The 18,043-nt window shown below is 38.0% G+C and overlaps 1 protein-coding gene across 2 annotated transcripts; it reads left to right on the top strand.

Annotated features, from left to right (window-relative positions):
- The first annotated feature begins 957 nt into the window (after window positions 1–957).
- cept1b (choline/ethanolamine phosphotransferase 1b) lies at window positions 958–18,042 on the top strand. 2 transcript variants are annotated; one of them, XM_007256725.4, is made up of 10 exons: window positions 958–1,188; window positions 3,524–3,579; window positions 3,674–4,072; window positions 4,941–5,088; window positions 5,226–5,367; window positions 6,555–6,639; window positions 9,124–9,255; window positions 10,185–10,343; window positions 10,581–10,706; window positions 12,396–18,042. In XM_007256725.4, exons 3-10 carry the CDS (start codon window positions 3,740–3,742, stop codon window positions 12,510–12,512), a joined length of 1,242 nt encoding a protein of 413 aa, XP_007256787.1. In that variant the 5' UTR covers window positions 958–1,188; window positions 3,524–3,579; window positions 3,674–3,739; the 3' UTR covers window positions 12,513–18,042. The 2 variants fall into 2 exon arrangements, with proteins under 2 accessions (XP_007256787.1, XP_007256786.1); XM_007256724.4 differs by lacking the exon at window positions 6,555–6,639 and adding an exon at window positions 7,580–7,664 and having other exon boundaries at window positions 960–1,188.
- The last annotated feature ends 1 nt before the right edge of the window (window position 18,043 follows it).

The following is an 18,043-nucleotide window of genomic DNA, read 5'->3' as shown; positions in this document are numbered from 1 at the left end:
AGTTTCCACCAATCAGTGATGGTTTGGATAAAGAGTCATGTCTGTCATCTGCTGGTGTTGATCCACTGTGTTTTATTATCAAGTCCAAAAAATCAGTGCAGTGTTTTCCCACAAAAATCTTACAGCACTTCATGCTTCTCTCTGCTACTGACAACTTTTATATTGGAGATTCAGATTTCATTTTCCAGCAGGACTTGGCACACTGCCCACACTTCCAAAAGTAACAATTCGTCTTATATAATATTCTAAGTTTCTGAGACACTGATTTTTGGGTTTTCATTGGCTGTTCATTTAAACAAAAGTTCGTTTCACACCAGATTTCTCTGTTAAGATTGTTTCTTTGAAACTGAAAGTAGTAGTAGTATTTTGTGAATGGGTAAACCACCTAGGCTTTTTACCCAAAAATGTACCTGAACACACCTCATTTCCAAACCACCACGCTAGACTGTTGTATTTATTTATTTTGATTAATTGAAAAGTCATTGTTTTTGGGAGGGTTTATTTGTATTTACATTTATGCTCTCTGTCTGGTTTTGTATATTTCCATATTCAAAAATACAAATATAATATAATATAATATAATATAATATAATATAATATAATAAAATGCTTTATTCTCTCCTATTTCCAGGCAGCAGAGTACGTGTACATATTTATGTACAGACTTGAACAAAAGTAACGACAGATTTCACATAATAAAGTGGAGGAAAATGTAGCTATAAAATATTTGACATGAAAAAGGAAAAAAAAAATAATGTGGTAACAAATTAGTTTCATATAATTTCTCATTATTATAAATAAACGGTTAAGTAAATATATTTATGTATTAAAGATATATATAGATATGTATATATATAGCTAATGTTGTGAAGAGCAGTGCGCATGCGCAGTGTACCTCTGCCCTGACTAGAGCTCGCTCCTCCCCTGCCGGGTGGCAGTCTGCGCAGCGCAGCGCCGCTTTGACGTCCTAGAAGCTTTTGAGGCTGAACTGCGACGCAACGACCGGCGAGTTTTACGTACCGAGTGTGTGTGCGCGTGAGTGTGTGTGTGAGAGAGTGTGTGTGTGTGTGTGGTACTGACCCAAAGATCAGTGTGTTTAGGGGGTTCTGAGCTTTACCCAGCTGTGGGTCCAACAGCACCTGAGTGTGTGTAGCTCCGCAACCGGAACCAGCGCTGCGTCTACAGCAGGTCAGTGACCCCAGAAATTTACAAATACATACACACACACAGTAAACAAGTAAACAACCCGGTAAACAGCTGTTTACTGCGGGGAGCGGCGGAAGCGTTAGGACCCAGAGCGCGGCTGGAGCTAGTTTAGCCTTTAGCACAGTTCCTGGTGAGCGAGCCCAGCAGAACCCCGAGTTCCCGCTGTGCAGGGTTCTGCTCCAGGCTCTGCGGTCCGATCCGGCTGCTGTAGCTACCGACACTACTGACCCTTCTTACCTCACGCTGTGTCTACCTACTACTGACCTGTTGACCACTGAGCTACACTACTGACCTTTCTTCCTGTGTCACACCACTACTAAAAAGGTTTTCCACACTACTGACAAGAAAAGGTTTTCCACACTACTGACAAGGTAATCCACACTACTGACACTTCTAGTGTCACACCACTACTGACAAGCTATTCCACACCACTACTGACCCTTCTTTCTGTCACACCATTACTGACAAGCTATTCCACATCACTACTGACCCTTCTTCCTGTGTCACACCATTACTGACAAGCTATTCCAAACCACTACTGACACTTCTTCCTGTGTCACACCACTACTGACAATGTATTCCACACTACTGACCCCTCTTTCTGTCACACCACTACTGACAAGCTATTCCACACCACTACTGACCCTTCTTTCTGTGTCACACCGCTACTGAACCTTAATATGTCAGACTGCTGCTGACAAAGGTATTCAACACTACTGACCCTTCTTCCTGTATCACAACTACTGACCCTTCTTCCTGTGTCACACAACTACTGACCCTTCCTTTATCACTCCACTACTGACAAGGTTTTTCAACACTACTGACAATATATTCCACAGTACTGACCCCTCTTCCTGTGTCACTCCACTACTGACAAGGTATTCCAGACTACTGACCCTTCATCCTGTGTCACACCACTACTGACAAGGTATTCCACACTACTGACCCTTCATCCTGTGTCACACCACTACTGACAAGGTATTCCACAGTACTGACAAGCTATTCCACACTACTGACCCTTCTTCCTGTGTCACACCACTACTGTCAAGGTATTCCACACTACTGATAAGGTATTCCACACTACTGACCCTTCTTCCTGTGTCACACCACTACTGACAAGGTATTCCACACTATTGATAAGGTATTCCACACTACTGACCCTTCTTCCTGTGTCACACTACTACTGACCCTTCTTCCTGTGTCACACCACTACTGACAAGGTTTTCCACACTACTGATAAGGTATTCCACACTACTGACCCTTCTTCCTGTGTCACACCACTACTGACAAGGTTTTCCACACTACTGACAAAGTATTCCACACTACTCACCCTTCTAGTGTCACACCACTATTGACAAGGTATTCCACACCACTACTGATAAGGTATTCCACACTACTGACCCTTCTTCCTGTGTCACACCACTACTGACAAGGTATTCCACACTACTGACCCTTCTTCCTGTGTCACACCACTACTGACAAGGTTTTCCACACTACTGACAAAGTATTCCACACTACTCACCCTTCTAGTGTCACACCACTATTGACAATGTATTCATTCTGTGTAATACTACACTACTGACAGCTGAATCACACTACTTGACCACCAAGCCCCTCTACTGTTTCTTTTTGCCACACTAGACAACTGACACCTAAGCCACATTACTGACTCTTTCTGTGTCACCGTACACTACTGACTGCTAAGCCACACCACTACTTACCATTATTCCAATAATACTGATCATTTCTTGGAATACTACACCTCTGACAGCTAAATCACACAACTTGATCACTAAGCCACACTACTGACTCTTTCTTAGGAATTATACACTACTGACAGCTAAGCTACACTACTGATGATTATTCCACACTACTGACCCTTTCTTTGGCATACTATACTACTGACAGCTTAATCACACTAATCACAAAGCCACAATTACTGATACCAAATTCAAACTACTGACCCTTTCTTTGGCATACTATACTACTGACAGCTTAATCACACTACTGATCACTAAGCCACACTACTGATACTTTCTGTGTCACAGTACAGTACTACTGACTGATAAGCTACATTGATTAGACTAAGGAGAAGCCATCTAAACTACAGAACAATGTAATCGCACACACAATAATGAGATTCAACACTGTTTTGAGAGAGATAGATTACATTCTGAATGAATGATGTTCATTAGAAAAAATTAATACACACACAAACAATCCAGCTAATGCGTCTTTCAGTCAATACGCCACTGTTGCTGATGCTGTTGATTCTTTATAAAATAAAATAAAAGGCTTTATTCTCTCTTGTTTCCAGCTAGGAGAGTGTGTGGGGAGGAGGCCCAGGTGTGCACCTCAGAACTGGGAGAACAGGTAAGCTGGCAGCACAGCCAATCAGAAACAGATATAAGTTTTCAGTTAATCAGTGCATTTAATGTTAATAACATTAGCCTGTGTGTGTTTGTAGGTGTAGCACGGCCGCAGTGTGGGTGAGCGGCTGTCGGAGGCAGGTCGGGGTGCGTCGGGGGGGGTCATGAGCGGGCAGGCGGGGGTGAAGGGCCGGCGGGGGGTTCGGGGTGAGCAGGGCATGGATTCGTCCTGCTGGCTGTCTCCCGCGGTCCTGCGGCGGCTCATCGAGCTGCCTGCCCCGGTGCTGTCCCGGCACCAGCTGAAGCGACTGGAGGAGCACCGCTACAGCAGCAGCGGCAGATCCCTGCTGGAGCCCATCATGCAGCGCTACTGGGAATGGCTGGTGTGCCGCATGCCCCCCTGGCTCGCTCCCAACCTCATCACCGTCGTCGGCCTGGCAACCAACATCTTTACCACGCTGGTGCTGGTTTACTACTGCCCCACTGCCACCGAACAGGTACACACCTGATTCATTCAGTCCCTGAGTTTTACTGATCCATTCAGTTACTAACTGAACCCAACTGATTCATTCTTTTACTGACTCAGCTTTACCGATTTATTCTGATTCATGCTGTACAGATGGAACACTACTGATTCATTCTGATTCATTTTTTTTTACAAAATGACTGCTATTGATTCATTCTGTTTCAATATGTACAAGTGGGGCACTACTGATTCCTTTTGTACAGATGGAGCACTACTGATTCATTCTGATTCATTTTGTGCAGATGGAGCACTACTGATTCATTCTGTACATATGGAGCACTACTGATTCATTCTGATTCATTTTGTACAGACGGAGCACTACTGATTCATTCCGATTCATTCTATGCTGATTAAGTGATTCATTTTGATTCCTTTTTTACGAATTGAGCGCTACTGATTCATTATTTACAGATGGAGCACTACTGATTTATTCTGATTCATTCTTTACAGATTGAGTGCTACTGATTCATTATGTACAGAGAACTTTTTTTACAGAATGACTGCTATTGATTCATTCTGTTTCAATATGTACAGGTGGAGCACTATTGATTCATTCTGTACAAATGGAGCACTACTGATTCATTCCGATTCATTCTATATTGATTTTAAGTGCTACTGATTCATTGTGATTCCTTTTTTACAAATTGAGTGCTAATGATTCATTCTTTACAGATGGAGCACTACTGATTCATTCTGATTCATTCTGTACAGATGGAGCACTACTGATTCACTCAGATTCATTCTCTACAGATTGAATCCTACTGATTCTCTCTGTACAGAGAACTATTATATATAATGCAGTGTGTGTATAATGCAGTGTGTGTGTGTTGTGTGTTTAGGCACCGCTGTGGGCGTACCTGATGTGTGCAGTGGGTCTGTTTGTGTATCAGTCTCTGGACGCCATAGACGGGAAGCAGGCGAGGCGCACTAACAGCAGCTCACCACTGGGGGAGCTGTTTGACCACGGCTGTGATTCGCTTTCCACAGGTGAGCCAGTAACAACCACGTAATGCATCACATTTCTAACACACACACACACACACACACACACACATATATACACATACAGTACCTCCAGCACAGGTAACATTAAACACACTCTCGCTGTCTCTTCCTCTCTGCAGTGTTTGTGGTTCTGGGCACCAGTATTGCGGTTCAGTTGGGGACAAATCCAGACTGGATGTTTTTCTGCTGCTTTGCGGGCATGTTTATGTTCTACTGCGCGCACTGGCAGACGTACGTCTCCGGCACTCTGCGCTTCGGCATGTAAGTGTCTCTCTGAGTGCCCAGCTGAGTGCGCTAACCCCTTATTTACATTCACGGTATTTAGCAGATGCTGTTACTCATATGTGCTTTCTTTGCTGTTCTAGAACACCATTACCAATCAGTGCAGGTCAGGTCAAAACTGCTCAGTCAATGTTTTTCTTTCTTTCTTTATTTCCTACATTGTAGATTAATATTAAGGACATAAAAATAATTAAGGGGCACATATAGTACTGTGCAAACGTTTAAGGGCACCAAAGCAAATTCCACTAATCCATTTATCTCAGCAATATCAGTGTTTTTACTGGAAAAAACAACATATATGATTTTAAACAGATGCAAATAAACATAAATACAGTAAAACGTAACAAGGAATTCTCATTTCTAACTATAAGTATGTTATCTCCTGTGAGCCGAGCTGAAGAACAGTGTAGTGTAGTTTCAGATTTCTCCTGGATGCTCCTCAGCCAGCATGTGTATATTATGTTCAGTTCCATCAGCAGCTCACCACATTTACCAGTAATTTACCAAACCAGGTTTTGATATGATGAGAACTAGAAATTAAACTCTATTAAACTATATTAGATGAGCAATGAGAGATTAGGAGATATTTAAAGGAAAAACTTTGCTTTTTGTAAAATTGTTGTTTGTATTTATTGTAATGCTGTAATGTGTTTTACTGAGATAATAAACACTTACTTCACAGATAAGACGCTTTTTCTTTACTGAAATTCCCCCAGGTGCCTAAAACATTTGCACAGTACTGTATGGAATCTATTTTGTAAGCATGTGTTCCTGTATAGCTTTAATATAGTCTTTAATATTCAATTTACAATGTAAAAATCATAAAAACAAAGAAAACTCTGTACATCATAAAGTACACCAGTATTACTGCACTGTATTAGACATTGATTAAAATCATACATTGACAGACTAAATGGGAGGGGCTAAACAGCTGTAGGCTGAATGGGCGGGGCTACACTGCTGTAGATAATAAAATGGGTGGGGCTAAAGTGCTGTAGGCTGAATGGGAGGGGCTATTCTGCTGAAGTCTATATGAATACCCTTGATTTCTGGAGAAACACTGGAGAAGGTATTTACGTCCTTTTGGACATTTAATGCACCTGTACGAACAGCAAGTGGCCACAGGGGGCGCTGTTTTGATGGTATCTCTATCCTGCAATGTACAGACTTGACATCACTGAGGTGCAGCTCAGCCTGGCCCTGCTGCACACCTTCACCGCTAGTGTCGGGCCCAGGTTTTGGAACCTGACGGTAAAACCGAGCACCAAGCAGCCAATCACGGCTGCACTAACATCATCAGCCAGCTTGCTGATTTCCTGCACTGCATGAATAACTGATCGTTTTTGAAGATGTTCAATCAGTGACCTGACAGAACTGCAATCGTGCATGCCTGGGTGATCTGGTCAAATATTACATTGATTAAATATATATTTTAAAATAATTATTAATTATTATGTATTCAGAAAGAGGTACGTTTTGATTTTGTTGTTTTTTCTTTCCTCAACATCAGATAAAATGTTAAATAAACTTAAATCTCTATAAAATCTCTAAATAGGGGCTCTACGGGCTAAGTGCTGCTGTGTGCACTATGATAAAGAGAATTCTGTTAATCAGCTGTCAGAGCCCTGAGAGAGCACAGAAAGTTGTCCTTGCTCTCTCTGGGTGGGTACAGTACAGTAGATGGCGCTCTTTCCCCTCATCACTCCTAGGGTGATGTGGATCAGCACAAGGCTGCGTCTGTGAGCTGATGTATCAGAACGAGTCACTGTGCTTTCCTCCAAGCGTTAGCACTGTGATGCTACTCTGCAAACTTCGAAAAAAACGAGCAGTCTGACTTTACATGTGTCGGAGGTGTGGGTAGTCTTCACCCTGCTGGTGTTTGGTAATTGGCCATGTAAATTGGAGATAAAAAAGAAAGAAAAATTGTAATAAAATTATAATAAAATCTCAAAATAAAAACTTAACACCCAAAATCTTAATCTCAGTAAATTTGCTTCTGAAAGCTGCGTTTTTAAATAGTTTTAAACTTGTGTGTTAGCATTGTTAGCCTAGCATCTCCCTCTGTAAACTAAAGTGTGTGTGTGTGTATTGTGCTGGTTCCTGATTGGCTCCTGGCTGTGCCGTGGTGGAGATGGCCTGTAGGACAGTGTGATTTACGGCTGTAACTAACCTGCTCTCTCTCCTCTCTCAGCATTGATGTGACTGAAGTGCAGATCTTCATTATTATCATGTATTTGCTGGCTGCTGTGGGCGGATCCGCTTTCTGGCAGGCTCTGGTAATTCAGAGATTCACCACTGATTTATAAAACCACTACAGCGGCTGTGTTTACATGCAGAGATTTACTCAATCAGTGAATAAAACATTTCTATAAAATTTAAAACCTATTCTTTTACCTACATTTTTTGCACTATAAGGCACATTATAAATAAATGACTATTTTCTGGTCTATGGTCATACATAAGGCGCACTGGAATAAGAGGTGACACTAGTAAGGAACCGGGGTATCGCCATGTTTTACTTCTAATTCTGGAGGTCTCTATGCAGGGTGGTGGTGGTGGTCCACTTATTTACAGTAAGCTTAGATTTCCAGATTTCCACTAAGGCTGGGTGCAGCAGCATTAGCGGCTAACCGGTACACAGAGGAACCCGAAGTGTTCTGGTAAGCCAGGGCGCTATCAGCTAGCAGTTCGTCCCACTTAGCTTGTTTTAACACGGTAAACACGCAGACTACAGTCCACAGATATACTCACGTGTAAGCAGCATGTTAACGGCTAATGCTAATACTGCTCCAGCCTTGGTGCTGGAGAAACTTCACTGATACTCCTGTATAACTCTGTACTTCAGTGGAGTGGCTTTACTGTTCCTTAATACCTGACTGATAAATTTCATACATAAGGAGCACCGGATTATAAGGAGCACTGATGATTTTTGGGAAATAAAGGATTTTAAGTGCACCTTATAGTGCGAAAAATACGGTAATAAAAGTCTTGTAATAATTAGAAATTCAGCATTGAATGTTTTCTATTTAGTCATGAAATAATTAGTAATTACTGATATATAATTTAATGTAACATAATTGGTCTTCACACGAGAGTGAGTGTTATCATCTTTGCGTTTGTGATTTAGATGTTTATAGCAGGTGATTTACCAATCATGCTAATAACTACGTTCTCAAGCTAATCACAGCTCCACACACAGTCATTTTTGACCAAAAGAACTCTTTCTGGAATTGGTTTCATTCAGGCTTCCACCAGTTTTAGTGGACCCAAGGGTACGTCACAGAATACGTCCTCAACAGAAGAAGTTGTTGCACACAACGGCTCTCAGTTTGAGCTAAAGAATCCACTATTTTTTGGTTCCAGTTGGAAACAAATTTGTCAGTTTCCAGAACTGATTTATGTTGATGGAAAGTCATAATTTAATGATCATAACATACCTAGATGGAGGGGTCCTTTAATTTACTTCTTTATGATCTAAATATTAGTTGCATAAATAATTAAATAATTGTAATCATGCATGGAAACATTGTCAATTCCTATTAACTAATAAATTGTGATTAACAGTTACTAATTTAATCAAAGTTTGCTTTTTGAAGTTTGTGCTGATTTTTTACAAATTATTTAGAATTTTGTGATTTTGCATCTTCACACTAATGTTTGTACCTTTCGAGTGGATTATTATTGTTTCTGTGTCTGATGAAATTCTGTAGAATCTGAAACTCTCCTCTCTGACAGATCCCTGTGTTAAACATCCAGATGAAAATAGTTCCAGCTCTCTGCACGTTCGTAGGCGCGGTGGTCTCCTGTACAGGTTACTTCAGAGTCATTTTTACAGGAGGGGTGGGCAAAAATGGATCCACAATAGCGGTGAGTTCCTTCCCTAAGAACAGTTCACTGTGTACTAATCCCTTAGCTCTGTTCTGTATTTAAAAACATGTTCTGTCTCTGTTTGCACTTCAAGCATAGTCTTAATATAACTGGTTATGGTTCTGCATAGTTAAATTACAAGAGAATTAGGAGAAAAAAACACAAACCAGAGTCTTAATATGACTGGTTATGGTTCTGCATAGTTAAATTACAAGAGAATTAGGAGAAAAAACACAAACCAGAGTCTTAATATGACTGGTTATGGTTCTGCATAGTTAAATTACAAGAGAATTAGGAGAAAAAACACAAACCAGAGTCTTAATATGACTGGTTATGGTTTGCACTTATGGTTTGCACTTGTTGTTAGACCTAGAAAAGTTTATTTTTATTTTTTATTCTTATTTCTATTTCTATTTTCTTATAGAATCAATGTGTGAGAGAAGCCAGTCTGTTAAGTTTGCGTTATATGATTTTGTCAAATAAACCTCTAGTTTTCAAGCCATTTTTCATTTTTGACATTTTCTTTAAAATTTTATTTTAAAATTTCGTCTCGTCTCGTGAACCCAGTATCGTGTCTCGTCTTGTCTCGTCTCGTGATATTAGTGTTTCTTCACCCCTACTAAGAAGAACAGGTTACCTGCTTACCGTTGACACTTTTGAAGCTCCACAGTTGACTGATGTGGCACCAACTACAGTTATTTATTTTCTATGGGCCCCTTCTCCTCTCACAGCATTAATAGAAAAGCTGATTGTCTCTCTTGTTCAAAGACGGGACTTTATTTGTAAACAGACTTTATACCAGACTCAACATAAACTGCTTATAACCACAAGCCACTAAATGGTCCCAAAAGTGGTAATTTAGATCTGCAGGCTTTTTTTTGATGCTATAATGGATAATTACATAGGAATATTGTTTTTATGTCTTTCAGGGAACAAGTGTGTTATCTCCAGTCCTGCACATAGGCTCTGTTATAGTGCTCGCTATGATGATTTATAAGAAATCTGCTATCCAGCTGTTTGAAAAACACCCCTGTCTTTATATTCTGGCGTTTGGCTTCGTTTCTGCAAAAATAACCAACAAATTAGTGGTGAGTAGCATGACACACTGATTAGCATGATGCTAACTGTATGCATAAATCACATTTGCCTCAACAAATGTTTAATTTGAGGAGCTCAAACTTTCCATTCCACCTTAACTGGTGCAGCAGTTCCATTCTGGTGCCTCAGGCTTCTAAACCAATTAAGGTGGAATGGAAAGTTTGAGCAAAACTAGTTCTTGAATGATTTTATAATATGATTTATAAATATATGACTTTTCCTCACAGGTTGCACACATGACAAAAAGTGAAATGCATCTTCATGACGTGGCGTTTCTGGGCCCCGGGCTTCTGTTTCTGAATCAGTATTTCAACAGTTTTATTGACGAGTACGTGGTGCTCTGGATCGCACTGGTAAGATCAACTTTCATCTAAAGTCTGCCTTCTAAATTAGGGCTGGGTGATATTCTACAAACATATGCTTCTATTTTTGTCTCTGAGTCGTTTTACATCCGTAACAATCCATGCAATATCAGAACTGTATCTGCTGCTGGTGCTTCACTGCTACAGATGGATATAAATATATATATAAGTGAAAGTAGCATCTCCAGTCTTCACTTCTGTAATTATTATATCAATGAATCAAAGAACTTTTATTTTATCACTTGGAAAATACGCTGAGATTAACATTCATCTGCAGGGTAGCCGAGTACTGACAATAGACAGGGACTGAAAAAAACATATAAAAATAATCAAATAAATGATTGGAAAAGTTATTGGACGGAGTAAAACATTAAAAAAGAAGGAAAAAGGAAAATTAGGTTCTAAAATTAAAAACATCACATTTTATTAGTGAGAGAAAAATAAAATTAAAATAATTCATGAACGAAAATAGCACAAATAAAAATAATATAATAGGAAACAAGGTAAAAATATGATAATCTAGGTCAACTTTTTCCCATTTTCTCCCCAATTTACACGGCCAATTACCCAACCCACTCATTAGGACTCCCCCTATCACTAGTGATGCCCCAACACACCAGGAGGGTGAAGAGGCAGCGACTCGGTTCTGATACATCAGCTCACAGATGCCCTGTGCTGTTGACATCATCATAGGAGTGATGTGGGGAGAGAGCGCCATCTACCCACCCGGAGGGAGCAGGGTCAATTTTGTCCCCTCTGAGCGCCGGCAGCTTTATGGCAAAGCTGCATGAGCGGGGGTTCCAGTCTGCGACCTCCTGTTCATAGTGGCAGCACTTTTGACCGCTGGACCACTCGGCGCAACTTCTTCTTCTTCTTTTTTTTTTTTTTTTATAAAATTCACAATAAAAACTAAAATGAAGGTAAATTTGTTTAAGAAAATCCGTAATAAAAAAAATAATAAATTCAACACCCTATTATGTATAATCACAGACTGTACTTTTTGATCTATATTGCGCACTTAAAATCCTTTAATTTTCCCCAAAATCATCAGAGCTCCTTATAATCTGGTGCTCCTTATGTATGAATTCTATCAGTCAGGTATCAAGGAGCAGTAAAGCCGCTCCGCTGAAGTACAGAGTTATACAGGAGTTTCAGTTTAGTTCTCCAGCACCAAGACTGGAGCAGTATTAGCATTAGCTGCTAACTGCGGTAAGCGCTAGCTCTTTCACCATTCAGAGGTGAGTATATCCGACTGTAAGCTGAAATCTACGGCTTACTGTAAATAAACTGAAGTGCTTTACTCACCCAAATAAATTGTTTTTAAGAGATATATCTGTGTAGATTAACATCCAGCATTAGATTAACTTTAAAGTTTTTTTTTTAAGAATTACCGTTTTGTTTACTTAGCTTAGCTTTACTTAACTTTACTTAACTTTTAAGTTACCCGCAAACCACCACTCAGCGGCGAGACCTGCTGAATCATGGTGACACCAGTGTTCCTTACTAGTTTCGCATAAATGCACTGTAATTTACACAAGATTCGTTCATGTGTACGTAGATTTATTACAGACTAAACACACAGTCTTATCACCCAGCCCTAATCCACAGAGTAACAGTTGTGTTTGTTTACTGTGTGTTTATTATATGTTAATTAATGGTGATGATCGGTTTGATTGACAGGTGCTGTCGCTGTTTGACCTGGTGCGCTACTGCGTGAGTGTGTGTAATCAGATCGCGTCACACCTTCATATCTTCGTCTTTAAAATCAAACCTCCGACTATGGGAGCAGCTCAGTAACTCCAAGCGACCGCTGCCACTGACTCTCTGCTCTGTATAGCTGTGTGCGCGTGTGTGTGTGTTTATACGTGTGTTTGCCTGCCTGTCCATGTCTCACACAGTGTCTGAAGGATGAATCTGATGAAATCAATCAGTGATCTATAGAAGGAGGGATTAGGATGAATTGATGCTGGTGGTTTGAGTGCGTCACTGAGAGCTGATGAAGGCGAGTGTTTGATTTATTTAAATTATTATAATTAAAACTAATGCAATCTGTAAGGAAGTTCGGGTGAATGGCGAATTAACAGGTGCTAATACTCTCCCACTTATTTCTGTCTGATCACTCGTTTAGGTTTCATCTTTTAAATAACAGATAAAGATGAAGAATTTGGTGGGAGTGAGTCTGAATATGCTTCAATCGTTCGTTTGTTTATTCCTGTCACGTTCGTTTTCACAGGCGTTCACTTCTCTCGTTCTCAGTATTGCATGCCTTGTCTTTGTTTATAAAATCCTGCTTATCACAAATCTCTCATTTAATTTAAATGTAAAAGAAGAACATTTAAGTCATTTACGTGAATAGAGACTTTGGCGTTGTCATGAATTGCTGCTGCTGCTACAAACATATTATTATTGTTATTATTGTTGTTGTTATAATTATAATTATTATTAAAGTTGTTTAAATCCTTATTTAGACACATTATGACTGTACTGTACTGGTTTGCTTTGTAGAGATTTAAAATATCTCTGATTTCGCTTCATATTTCTTTAAACTCTCATTGTGTTTCTAAAAAGAACAAGAAAGCTTTTTAACTGCTAATCTCTCAATATCCCACTAACCCATCACACCTTAATAACGTCTTACAGTCTTAAAAAATAAGTAATAGCTCTTTAAACGTTCTTTGCACAGACATACAGTACCAGTTTAAATTCAGTGTTTTTCCATTATTTTAAATTTTCTGCATTTTAGATTAATAATAAAGTCATCCAAACTATGGAAAAAGAATAACATATGGAATTATTTATTAAACAAAAAGTGACTTTCAGCCATTAACAGCTGTGCTGAACTCATCACAAATTAATTACTTGAATTTCTTGCCTCTAAATGTTAGTTTGAGAGCATCAGTTGTAAAGTAGTGAAGAGGTAGAGTTACAGGTATACAGTGAAAAAGTGCAGTCGCAAAATGACCATAAAAACATAATAATGATGAAACTGGCACTCATCAGGACCGACACAAAAAATGATAGCGGAGCAAGAGTTTCCTCTGTTGTACAGAATAAGTTCATCAGAGTTTCCAGCCTCATGAACCGCAAGTTAACAAACAGCTCCCCAGATAAGAGCATCTTAAAGCTTCTTCACAGAGTATTTTAGTTTGTTTAACACTGTTTTTAAGTTACTACATGATTCCTTATGTGTTCCTTCACAGTCTGGATCACTTCACTATTAATTTTCTATGTAGGAAAAAAGGGGAATTAAACTGTAAGACTGTAAATTTGGGTCTGACAGGGTTAAAGGTGTAGCCGAGCCTTTTTCTACCTGATCGCTATCTGCTCTATCTGTAATCTAGGACTCGTTTTCCACAGAAATGTATTTCAGTTCCTTTCACAGAATGAGCTTAATGGAATCTGCTGATTTATTATTTTAGCACATGCACCCTGTTTGCCCTGTTTTATTTAATGCTAATGCGCTCAAGTACCTCGGTTGCTTTGAATTCTGTGCCTAAATCACTGTGTTGCATTTTTTTTATTCAGCTTAAAGGAGAACTCCAGTGTAAAATGGACTTCGGGTGTTATAAAACATGATAAAAAGTACTTATCTTTGTTGAATAACACACCTCCGCTCTCCTACAGCTTTCTGAGATCCAGTAATTCCGTGCTTTTTGCTCAGCACTCTTTAAAATGGCCAATTAAATCACTTTTTACACCGTTATCCAGCTTAAAGTAGCTCCACACCTCCTTGCTACAATCCGGAGAGCCCTGACATTTAAGCTTTCAGCTCAGAGCGCCGCCATCACTGTACTGATAATGACATAGACATGTATACATAGACGCCCAGTGCATTTATTTACACTGAGGAAGGTGTTGAATTTAAAGTTATTAATGCCTCGTTTTAAATGTCAGGGATCTTCAGATTCTAACAAGGAGGTGTGGAGCTACTTTAAGCTGGATAACGATGTCAAAAACGATTGATCAAGGCAAAATATGCCCGAAGTGTTCGTTTTAAAGAGTGCTGGGCAAAAAGCATAAAATTAATATATTTCAGAAAGCTGCAGAAGAGCGGAGGTGTGCTATTCAACAAAGGTAAGTACTTTTTTATCACGTTTTACTACACCAAAAGTCCATTTTACACCAGAGATCTCCCTTAAAACTGATAAATCGAGTAAAAAAAAAAAAAAAAAAAAACAAGTATTAAAATGCCAACTATTGACTCGTACGATATAAAGAGAAAGTGGGCTGAATGAATAGCTTTCCTTAGAGTTAATATGCACCAAGAATTTTTCATTTTAATCACCATCTGCTATATCTGTAGTTACTGAGATGCACAAAACAAAAACTAAACTATTGCACATGTGAACATTGCGATATCGATGCTATAACGATATATTGTGCAGCAGCTGCATAATTGGCAGTACCTCTCTACAGAGACTAGACAAGCTGTGTGGGTGTGCCTTTTTTGCACATCTGTGTCAGCAATGAGTGCATAAAGTACTTAATATAGCTGAAAGCAGCATTTATTAAAAGGTAGGGGTGTCCACAAACGTAGAGTGTGACATATAGTGCAATTCATGTAGAGATATTTGGAGAGGATCAGACTTTAAGTACTATTTTTCTCTTTTTACTTTACAGTAAAAGCAGTAAAAACACACTGAGCATACAAAAATACCTTAGAATATTTTTTTTGGTAATTAAAATGAAAATAAAATAAAATAGCAATTTTTTGTCTTATTACGTATTATTTTTACTGTTATAATAATGGCTGTGTGTGTGTAATGGTGTGTCATCGCATGCATGTGGCTCTGTTCATGTCATCACTTGCCTTAAAAAAAAAAAATATATATATATATATATATATATATATATATAACTGGGTATTGTGTATATTTTGTTTTTGGTTATTTGTTTTTTTTCTGCATCATTATTACCATAACAGTGCATTTCTGTGTCATGCTCAGGTACATTATAATATGCATAAACGACTAAAAGAACTTCAGAGCAATGTTAGACAATCTGTCTGCTAGCTAGCCAACAGTGGACGTGTTTGTGTGAAAAGCTCACAGGCGTTTCTGCCCACAATCTGAACAGCTAGTAAGAACGATTATAAATATTATGACTAATCACTGCCACTGATTTAGCCCTGGTTGGTTTGTGTGTGTTTATAATTATTACACTTGCTTATGAAACGTTAATGAAGATTAAAGAGTTGTGAATTATACTGTGGGATGTAGAACTGCACTCTTGTCCTACACTGATGTTATTTAACTGGATTTATCTATGCTAATCCATATATATCTGGAATATCTGGAAAAAATTAAGAGACCACTTCAGTTTCTGAATCAGTTTCTCTGATTTTGCTATTTATAGGCATGTATAGGTGTAAAAAACTACAGACAACATTTCTCCCAAATTCCAAATAAATTATGCAAAGCTTTCAGATCTCAAATAATGCAAAGAAAACAAGTTCATATTCATAAAGTTTTAAGAGTTCAGAAATCAATATTTGGTGGAATAACCCTAGTTTTTAATCAGTTTTTTCATGCATCTTGGCATCATGTTCTTCTCCACCAGTCTTACACACTGCTTTTGGATAACTTTACGCTGCTTTACTCCTGGTGCAAAAAATTATATATTGCAGAGGTTTTTGATTTGGTAAAATCAAGGAAAAACTTAATTTTTAAGTGGTCTCTTACTTTTTTCCAGAGCTGTATATATGTATATCACTTTTTAAATGCCCTTACACACTGAACATGAATGTGTGTGTGTGAATTATTAATGATAAAATCCTTTAATTGTCCTAGATTAGCTTTTGGCTACAACAACTCTCTATTCAACATGCTCTTTACTGTTTAGGCTTAATTATGTTATGCTCATTAAATACAAATAAAGATACAGTCAGTCTTTCTGTTTCTACATTGTAGTTTAGTTTTACACCCAACATTAATTTCAGTAACTGAAATTATTTGGCCAAAAAAGCTTTTTGTGTTTGGCTAAATAAATAATTTACTAAACAGTAAAGTTAACAAAAAATATTTTTATCCTGTTTATTTAATTAATTGGTAAATAAAATGTGGCAAAATTAATGAAAACCTGCGAAGAAATGACTGGTAAAAATTCCTGCAATTTTTAAAATCACAATATATTGTAAAAAAAAAAAAACATTTAATTACTGCAACTTTATTTGGATGGTACATTAAAGATAGATGCCTTATAGATGCTCACCTAACATTCAACTGAATGTCTATTCAATGCATTTTAACCATGAATCAACCCTAAAACAGCCATTACCCAAACCTTCATCTACACATTAAATCTAACCTTAAACCTAGCCATAAAATGTTACGGTTAAAATTTGGCTTAGGGTTGGGTGTAAGGTTGTATTAATTAGACATGCAGGTGAATGTAAGCTGAATGTTAGTTGGGTATCTATAATGTTATAATGGACCATCCAAATAAAGTATTACCTTTTTTCCAACAATATTGCACAGTTCTAGTGCTGATAATCTCTTTTCAGACAGAGTAAACTATACAGGTTGGTGATGAAAGGATTAAGATTTAAACTTAAGGAGTGTTTCTGTTTTTAGAGACAAAACTCCTCAAAATTGTGAATTAAAACCTCATTTTACAGCTGATTTATTCCTCTTGATCATAATCTAAAAAAAAGGAATTATACAAATAGTTTAATATTTATTTAGTTGATTTGAATCATGTTCAGTGTGTAATGGCCTTTATATTCCAAAATAACTAAATAAATAATAAAGCATTGAGGTGAATGAATAGTGCTGCATTTTGACTTTTTTTTGGCTTTGATGTATTTGTAAAATACAGTCAATTAGCACTGACAATAAACTTCTGCAAAGAGGAAAATAACAGTAACACAGAAGAGAATTATATATAAATAAATATATAGATCAATGGTCTAGTGCTTAAGTTATTTGTGTTGAAATTATTAATGTCCGTGCTAATCCACTTTATAATAGAGATGCATCAAATACAGACGAGGTTAAAAGTAGCTGAACTATTAGTAAAAAAAATCTGTTTTTTTGTTTAATTGGTGATGTATTTGAGTAATACCTGAAAGTTGTACAGAATAATACAGCTGTTTGTCAGCTACCCTGCTAAAATAAACGACACTGTACAGTACATATATTGTTAATACTCACTCATTATTAATGATTATTGATTTTCTGTCTGATTAATGCTTCAATGCCTTCATTTGCTCTCTTCTTCAATTTTTTGGCCGTGTTGTGAGATGAATAGTTCTGATTCTGCAAGTTATCGGTCTGTCTGTTACAATGCTCTGATTTTTAAAAAAATAAAAGCACCTGTTCAAAGAAAAC

The sequence above is a fragment of the Astyanax mexicanus genome, chromosome 24 (assembly GCF_023375975.1).
Source record: "Astyanax mexicanus isolate ESR-SI-001 chromosome 24, AstMex3_surface, whole genome shotgun sequence".
Classification (NCBI taxonomy): domain Eukaryota; kingdom Metazoa; phylum Chordata; class Actinopteri; order Characiformes; family Acestrorhamphidae; genus Astyanax; species Astyanax mexicanus.
This window is presented reverse-complemented; position numbering and strand designations above follow the sequence as displayed.

Coding starts and splice junctions, on each gene's coding strand:
- cept1b (XM_007256725.4), top strand. CDS start 3,740: ATGAGCGGGCAGGCGGGGGTGAAGGGCCGGCGGGGGGTTCGGGGTGAG. Junction 5,368..6,554: donor GGCACTCTGCGCTTCGGCAT/GTAAGTGTCTCT, acceptor TGCAATGTACAG/ACTTGACATCACTGAGGTGC. Junction 6,640..9,123: donor CCAGGTTTTGGAACCTGACG/GTAAAACCGAGC, acceptor CCTCTCTGACAG/ATCCCTGTGTTAAACATCCA.